General features: G+C 34.1%; 1 protein-coding gene across 1 annotated transcript; it reads right to left on the minus strand.

Moving 5' to 3' along the window:
* Positions 1-328: 328 nt before the first annotated feature.
* On the minus strand, positions 329-2632 carry LOC132614713 (UDP-glucosyltransferase 29-like). The gene is given in 2 exon segments (XM_060329240.1): positions 329-1349; positions 1351-2632. Coding segments are annotated over 2 exon segments (1326 nt in total). The 5' UTR covers positions 1915-2632; the 3' UTR covers positions 329-587.
* Between the last annotated feature and the right edge of the window lie 7241 nt (positions 2633-9873).

Raw genomic sequence — 9873 nt, forward strand, 5'->3', positions numbered from 1 at the left:
GACAAAAGTACCAATATTTGGTAGAAGTTTTATTGTTGTTAGTTTCAACTTACCTAGCTTAGATTGGTTCAGTTCATCTGATTATATATATCAGCTTGGCATGCTCACCCCGAATTTGTCTTAATAATCGTCTCAATAATATACAGGACGAATTTTAACTGGAATATGAGCTCGCTGTTGGGGAACCATCTTGCTGGACTTCTCAAAGACTTGATCAAACTCAATTTTTCTCTTTAAATAACTCATCCAGGAGTAAGTAAATGAGTTACTTATGGAATATGTTGTTTTTTCAGTTCCAAGTGTAGGCTACAGTGTTAAGTATTTCCTTATTCAATGGTAAGATGCACTCTACCCTTCAAGGTGGGGGTTAGATCTGCGTACACTCTACCCTCTCCAGACTCCACATAGTGAGATTATACTGGGCTTGTTGTTGTTGTTGTAATGTTAAGATGCACACAATCATAGTGTGAAAAAAAAAAAAAAATCAGCAGGTTAAGCCAACAAGAAGTACTAATTATTTACTTCAGAAAATATGTGTTGATAACACACCGGAAAGGTGATGAATCATCAATAAATCCTATTGCTAATCATTTGCTGCTGCAAAGTGCCACCAGCTCTTCCACCACGCCATCTATCTCATCATCCCCTTTTGCATTCATCGTCTCACTCAGTTCCTTAGCTTTCTTTCTTACAGCCTCCCCGCTTTTCTCGACTACCACCTTCCTCATCGCCTTTGCAATCTCTTCACTCTTTAACTTCCCACTATCGTCCCTCACTGCTTCGACTCCCATCCCTATATATCCCACAAGCCTAGCATTCTTAGGTTGATCCAGGTGTATGGGCATGCCAATTATGGGCACACCAAACTTCATACTTTCCGTGACAGAACTCCATCCACAGTGACTCACAAAGCCACCAATGCTTGTGTGTTGAAGAATTGTTGCTTGAGGAGCCCATCCTTCCATAACCTTTCCTCTTTCTCCTACTCTTTCAAGAAACCCTTCTGGTAATGTATCTTGAATACTACTAATTTTTTCCCCTTGTGGAGACCTAATGACCCAAATGAAGTTCACTTTGCTAAGTTCTAGCCCTTGAGCTACTGCATGTATTTCCTCCTTGGATAGAAAATACTCACTCCCAAATGAAACAAACACAGTTGTACATTCTTCTTTCTTGTCAAGCCATTGTGTGATTTCCTCATGGTAAATGGATTCCTGAACTAGTGTACCAACTGGGACTGTTTTCTTGGAGACCAAACTTGAAAGATAATCCATATATTTCCCTTCAAAATCTCTGCAGGTTTTCATCAGAATAATGTCCTGTGATCGCCTAAGACCCTGATCGAATGGGGAACTTCCCACCTGGTACTTCCTTAAGAACTTTCTTCAATGAAAGCATTTCGTATTCACGCAGGTAAATTTCAGGAAATGGGAACATTTCTCCTGGCTTATCATACATGTGGATGCCGAAAGCAATCACGGCTGCGCTAAAAGTGAGGAACTGCACAGCAGGAATGTTCATAGAGGAAGAACACTCAGCAGCCCATGGCAGATTGAAGTCATAAATGACCAAGTCTGGATTTAGAGTTTGTAATTTCTTAGAGAAGTTTGGAGTGCTCACATCAAAAGCTTTTTTGAGGGTGGAGATGAGATGGGATGGAAGGCCGTTAGTCGTGTGGTAATGAGGAGGAAGATCTGGCAAAGATGGAAGATGAAACTCAACTAATTCTATTGACTGAGAATACTTCTCTGTGACTCTTTTCTTGATGGAGCTTAGATTTACCGGAGTGGAACACATGTAAATGTGTATGTTTCTGTTTGCAAGCTTCTTGGCTAGCTCTAGGAATGGATTTATGTGACCATGGGCTAACCATGGTATCATGAGTACGCTAAAGGTGTTTTTTTTGGACTCCATAACAAGGCTGTCTCTCTCTCTCTCTGATGGTTGTAGCAAATATATGAAGATAATCTATTTTTAGTAACGTGTGATCTTGGCTGTGTTTGGTAAATGTGATGGTGATTTATAAAGCAGTATATATGTTGTATTGAGACTTTTTTCCCACGTGAATATGACTTTACAAGTACAATTCAAAACTGTTACGCAATTGATTATGTAGGGAATATGCAAACTCCCCGAGTATTGAGAAACACAAGTGTGGCTGTATAGTGTATACAATTGGAAGGTCTTATTCTTAAATCCCGACATAGGCCAAACAGACTTGTCACGAGAGCACAGGTCTGTTACCAGAGATAGTTACAAGTCCTGGTTGAGTGCTCCTTCTGTTCCAGTAGAGTTTTACTTTTTTTTTTTTTTTTTTTGTCTATCCTAAAAAAGTCACTTTCTATATAAATAAGTTGACAATTCAAATATTCTACATTACAAGTTTATAACCATAAGATTTAAATAATATTTTAGTACATTATACACATCTTTAATTTAGAACCACAAGATTCAAAAGTCTCTCTTTGTATTTTAAACTCTGTGTTTAATCAAACTAAATCACTTAAATTGGGACGGATGGAGTATTTTAATCTGCCCTTAGGGATAGTTTGATAGGATGTATGAGAATAGTACTAAATAAAGTGTTTTAGTAATGCTGGGATTAATTATACAAACATTATCTTTTATCGATTGTTTGGTTTGTTGTATTAAATAACATTGCATAATCTCTAAGTAGCACTTAATAGGAATAGTACTAGTATTTTCATTCACCATTAAAGAACCTTAACTAGCATAAGAACTTAAAGATGATAAGGGAATGAACAATGAAAAGGGTTAAGACTTACCTTCAAAGGAGAACTTCACCCTAGCCTTAGAAAATCGCCTCTCACTTTCTTGGGAACTGTTTTTAGGGTTTTGTGGCTAATGACTTCAAAATTTGCAATATAAAAGTGGGTTTCTGTCTCTCGTCGACCGCTATAGCGGTCTGACCCACCGCTGTGGCGGACCTCATTAACTCCCTCAACCCCGCGGCAGTGACCGTCGCCCCGCTGTGGCGGACTCACTGCAACGGCTTCCCCCCGCTGCAGCGGTCACATCCGATCAGTAACATCTTGTTTTTCACCAGATTTTCACCCAAAATCCCAACATCAATCCGAGGCCCTACAAACACAAACCAAACATGCACACATAAGTAAAAACGCGCTACGGACTCACCCGTGACCTCGGAATTCCCAACGGAGGTCTAATTTACTAAGTCACCCCCAACGGAAATAAAACCAGTTTCCAAACAATGCACAACATGCAATCAAATGCCTCAGTTTTTAGAATTCTAACTCTTTAAGTTTTCACTAGACTTACACCTAGCCTCAGAAATGAACCGGCAAGGGTAAATTGATCAAAATGCTCCTAACGACCTTGCGGGTCATTACAGATTTCCATTGGATGCGGCGATGTGAAAAAAAAGGTATTCATATCAAGATATAACTCATTATACATTGGATTTCTATTGGATGCGCCGATGTGAAAAAAATAGGTATTCATATATATTTTAACTCATTATATATTTTACCTGCCTAACTAAATTTAGTAGTTCAATTCTGCAGGTTCATATAATATTTAATCATTTGTTATTCAACAAATAAGTCATTCGAATAGGTTATATTATTCATCTGTTTTAGCTTGTACTTTTCCAACTTAATCTTTTTGTTACTCAATGCATTGCAGTTTTAATATTATTTATATCGTATATATTACCTGCATGGGGCACACGTGCGACGCACGTGTCCGAGAACTAGTATAATAAAATATGTGTATCTGAGGTTGTATTTCCAGCTATAATTAACCATAGAGGCTAACTAGGCAATGTTAGATAGATTACTTTTGAAAGCAAACAAAACAAAGTGATTTTAAAGGACAACAACTATAATTCAAGTGACCATTAAGAACATTTAACTCGTGGATATGCCTTTTATCTGGTAAATCTTGCGAACTTTTAGAACTTTTTTTTGTTGGGCTTAGTTTGATCCCGCTTGGTAACTTAAAATAAAAAGACCATAAAAAGAATGAAAAATGAAATAAATATAGATCTATTGATGATATATAAATTTTAAAAATGTAGAACTTTCTTGAGTTCAACGCAGTAAAGATTGATTCAATTCTATGATTGTGAGTAAGTAACTTTCGCATCAAGTTATTGTCGATTTGTCGTTTTTCAATATAATAGAAAAGGCAAAGTTTTAAAACATAATAGAAGAAAATTTGTTCTTGTATAAGAGGAACCATCCTGCTGGCTTCTCCAAAAGATGGTCAATTCGGGTTCTCTTTCTTATCTATACACACTCATTTAACTTTATATTTTTAATCTCCATATGACTATTGACTAAACAAATAATAAAAATCACCGCCTACGGATACTTTTTTCCAATTCACGAATCAGTTGAATAGAGTAATTTTTCTCTGGATTTATACTCTCATTTTAATTTGCTTGACGGTGGGGTTGTACAAAGGAAACCGACAAACTGCATCAAATCGATAATTCGAATTAAACTGAGAAAAGCCTCGATTAGTGGTTTGGTTTGGTTTTAAACAGAAAACCCGAACACTATTAGTTTGGTTTGGTTTTAACTAAAAAAAGTCAAACCGAATCAAACCAACCCGACATTACATTTATAAAATTTCAAACATATTTTATATATAAAAATATTTATTTATAATGTAATTTATAAATGTTTCTTTAACTTTTTCATATTTTTTTTTTTATCTTTTAACATATTATTTCAAGCTTGGAATTAAAATTTTGAATGGTCCAATAAATTTTACAGCCCAATGATATTAATAACTCAAACAAAACTCAACAAAAGTCAAATCAATACTAATGCTAACAAAAGTAATTCATATCTAACACTGGTATGACAATAATGTTGATATCTTTCTTTAGTTTTATATTAGTTTAGAAAATGAAAATACATAACTTAATTTCAATTTTTTCTTTAATATCTAGTCATGTAATTAATACTTATTAGTTGTACTTATTTTAGCATTACCTAATACTTTTAGATTATGATCATTTTCTACATGCCTTATAAATTAGCCGTATTTATTGTAGCATGACTTAGTACTTTCAGATTATAATCATTTTACTTTATGCAATTTTATTAATTTTTTTCGTTGAATTTTAGTACAATTTCATTTCTCATCTCACGTTTTGTGTTATTTTCTTAATAAATATCTTAATTAGATAGTCGTATCTTACTAGGACTAAAGAAATATTTGAAGTACAAGTTATATGTTTTATATGAAGACTTTAGCGGAAAATGTCACGACCCGAATAGGGCCGCGACGGGTACCCGGGGCTAACCACCGAGCACCGCTCCTTTCCTCACTCGTCATACCCATTTTGCATTTCATTATCATTCATAATATCATAATCATAAGACAACCATTTTTCATTTAAAAAAACACCAATGATTTTATATACATGTGCCCCTTAAGCTATCAAAATATCATATACAAATATAACATAGTAATCTTGTGAGACCATCTGACCCACACTGCGTATCTACGAGCCTCTACTGACATACTAAACATATAGACGGCACAAGACTCCGTCGTGCCCAAAATATGCATATATACCAAAAGAAGAATCATAAGCACCTCCGGACAATGGAGTGCTCTCAATCAGCTGACAGCTACTAAGGGTCTGGACCAAGCTCACCTCCCTGTCTACCTGTGGGCATGAACACAGCGTCCAAAGAAAACGGACGTCAGTACGAACATTGTACTGAGTATGAGAGGCATAAATAATAAAGAAAGACAGTGATAATATAATGTGATCATCAATATGAAACATCTGAATCTGAATGACAATCATAAAAGAAGTAATGCATGCTGTCTTACTCATACTCATCATAATTTCATATATGCATAATATGCAAGCTGCCCGTCCATATCGGAACGGTGTGATAATCAATAACATTAGCCCGCGTCCAGGCCTCCCGCGTCCGGGGTACCATCTCATGCCGCCCACTAGTGGTGTCTGCCCATGCCAAAAGGTCATGGTGTATCCGTATAGCTGCCCGCCTTGGCGGTGACTGCCCGGCCAACTAGGCGCGGTGTAATATGATCATGACATGCTCATAAAAAAAATACTTGTAATAATATGTTTATCATAGTATGCTTATCATAGTACATGCATAAGACTCAAGATCAACTATACTCTATCGGGGTGGCGTAAGGTCGTGATCCCCCGATTTCATTATGGAGCAATTATTGACATTCTGCCTCACCTTGAAGGAATTAGTACATAAGGTGAGTGTAAGAAATAAATAGCATCATTATCAATATGGCATCATCATATCATATCTCTTATCTTATATAGACATTTATGGACTTAGGCTTCTAGCTTTTCGGAAAATAGGAACTCATGAAGAGGAAAAGAACTCATGCTATAGGATTCATGCCATTAGAAAGAAAGGACTAGCCTCACATACCTTTGTCGTTTAATTATGTTATCGTTCACTTGATCTCCCCCAATGTCACGTCGTTACCTTCACGGGAGAATTTGTATTAACATTAGTTAATAGATTATAAGGACGCGTCGTAAATTCTAGAGAAAATTGGGCAGCATTTCCCCTGTAAACTTAACAATCCTCGAAATTCCAACTTAGTCAAACATCAATCAAAATACCAACAACAATAATACCAACAATTTCATATCAAACTAGACTCAAATCCATTCTTAAATTACTCCCAAAACAGCCCAATATACATTCGGATGCCAATGCTTGTATACACTTCTTTATTTTCGTATATCCATAATATAACAACAACAACTACAGCCAATCCTCCGATATTCCAGCCCTTAAAACAGTCTATAACGACCATAAAACAGTCCCCAAAATATCATCGCAAAACAACCACAAATATTATACCAAACAGCTCCAAAATATTGTCACAAAATAACCACGAAAATTACATAAAACAGCTCCAAAATATTGTCACAAAACAGCCACGAAAATTACATAAAACAGCCCCAAAATATTATCATAAAACAGCCACGAAAATTACATAAAACAGCCCCAAGTATCGGCACAAAACAGCCCGGTATACCCTTTGTATACAATATCTTTATACACTTTATTCTTCCAAATTCAAGAACAACATCAACAACAATATCAACAACCTCATATAGCAATATAAGCACCTAGAAATCTCTCAAAGTTCCAATCAAAACAACCCTCAAGGCAATCATATCAACCAACTAATCTATGACTTCATAACATAATTCCCTTCACTTTAAACTAGGGAATTCTCCCATGAATAACTTAATTAACAAGAATAGAGTATATTACATACCTTATTGCCCAGAATACTCAACTAAAATCCTAGCTCCAAGCTTCAATAATCAGCCACACATCAAGCACCAAATACTATAATCCTTTCTTAACTAGTTTCCAATTCCTAAGATGAAATCTTGGTTTGATTTGGAGGACTTCAACTTGAAAAATTTAGAGAGACTTTAGGAGGGTTTGGGAGGGTTTAGAGAGAGTTTAGGGTGAGAGAGAGAGGTAAAAATGAAGAAAAAAAAATCAGATTTTTCGGTTTTTACTTTCCAGATTTTACTGTTCACCGAGTACTGTTCATCCGCGTCTACTGTTCGTCGTGTTACTGTTCATCCGCAGAATTATTTCATGGACTCAATTTTTTTTTTCTGAGGTGTAACAGAAAAAATCTAAAAAACCCGAGCAACTCGAAAAAACCGAGAAAACCTGAGGTTGAGAAACCCGACTTTTGTTGGTTTGATTTGGCTTATAGATTTAAAAACCCCGATGCAATTGGTTTGGTTTGATCTTTAAAAAACCCGAACTAACCCGATTCATGTACACCCCTACTTGACGGTGTTTGATTCTACGTGGAGGTTAAAAAAATGAAAAGGGTCTCAAATATACCTCTAACGTTTGTGATTTGTCTTATATATGTCATTCCTTAACCTATCAACTCATAAAAGCGCTAACATTATCTTATGTCTCAAATATACCCCGGAAGAATTAAAAATGTCCAAATAATGCCCCTCACACTTACAGTGGAAGCCACCTAAGACCATATTTGGACCTTTTTAATAATTCTCGAGCTATTTGTGATAGATAATGTTGGGGACTTCTATGAGCCGATAGGTTAATGAAAAACATATATAAAATAAATGTCACAAATGTTAAAGGCATCTTTGGCCCTTTTCCGAGAAAAAAAAATTAGTTACTTTGACACTTTAAGTAAAATTATATAAATATCGAAAGTACCTTAGCTTAGCACCAAATTATTACATTAGGGGCCTATTTGGAAAGCCACCTAGTAATTGGAATTGGTGTAATTACGAGAGTAGTAATTACACAGCCTAGTAATCACACAGTAGTGGAATTACAACGATTTGTTTGTTTGTCATAACGTAATTACAGTGTAATTACAAGTGTGTTGTTTGGTTACACAAGTGTAATTACACAGTTAGTTTAATTTAAAAATAAAATTTAATATTTAAAAAATAGTTGCCTTTATAAATGATAATAAATTAGTTATTTAATAACACATTGTTTCTTGAAAATATATTAATTAATAATCATATATTTGTAACTAATATTGTAAAAAATAATTGATATATATTTTTCAAATTAATAATATTAAATTTTAATTAATTATAAAACTTAAAAAGAAGACTTTTTTTGTGAGGACGTCATGGATTGGATGTTTGACAAAAAAAAAATATTTATAAATATAATGCGATAACATTATTCAAATGTTTGACACAATAAATCCATCAAATGTAAGTGAAAAATAAACAACATGCAATGTGAAAACAAATAACTTAAAATTGAAAATATAACCTAAATTCAAAATCCAAAAGAAAAAGTTTAACATAATACTTTTATGTCAAATTTTAATATTATATAAGTAAGTTCAAACGTAACTTAAGTAAATAATTCAAAATAAGGGAAAATATAAGTCTATAACCTCTTTTACAATGGAATTCTACTTTAATAACGTCACTCGTTATATGTCAAGTTTGTTAATAACTCATTCTTCCAATATTAAGAGGTGTAGTTTCAAAAATTAGAATAACAACACGGTTATGCTAAATGAATAAAATAAAAAAATAAAAATACGAGTAATTACATGGAACCACAAAAAGTAAAGGTTGGGAATGAGAAGAAAGAAAATGAAAAATAAATAATATAAAAAGAAAAATACATTTTTAAAAATAAAAATAATTAAAAAGTAAAAATAAAAAATAAATAAAAATAATAGAAATAAAAAATAAATCAAAAATCAAAAGAAATTAAAAATAAAAAGAAATTAATATAAACAAAAAATAAACAAACTAAAAAGTAACCCTGTAATTACAGGGTGTAATTATACCCAATTCTCAACCCCTCCTTGAGAATTGGAGAGTGTAATTATACTCTCTCAACTACACCCAATTTTCACATAACTATGTAATTACTTAGTCAAACAAACAGGCCAAACTGTGTAATTATCCCCAATTACATCCAATTCCAATTATCCGGTGGCTTTCCAAACAGGCCCTAATCGGAACAGGGTGACTAATTTGAGTCGACATAGGTAAAAGAACGAAGGAAAACGTTGTCATTAAATGGAAGTCAACATCAAAATGAGTTGAAGTGACTGTAAATAACACTTGAAACACTGATGGCCCTATAACAAGGATAAAGAAATATTCCAGTAGAAATCTGGTATAAGACAAACACTTTTTTTAATCTTAGTCATCAATCTCTAGGCAAATTCTATATGCCCTGCGTAATCAATTACGCATATACATGAATGCACATGAGATTCATCGTATAGGGCTGCAGCCTCAATGCAATAATATAATATGCAAATTCAGACAGAAATACTAGCTATAAATAGATTGTCATCATACTT

This window comes from Lycium barbarum, chromosome 10 (genome assembly GCF_019175385.1).
Source record: "Lycium barbarum isolate Lr01 chromosome 10, ASM1917538v2, whole genome shotgun sequence".
NCBI lineage: Eukaryota > Viridiplantae > Streptophyta > Magnoliopsida > Solanales > Solanaceae > Lycium > Lycium barbarum.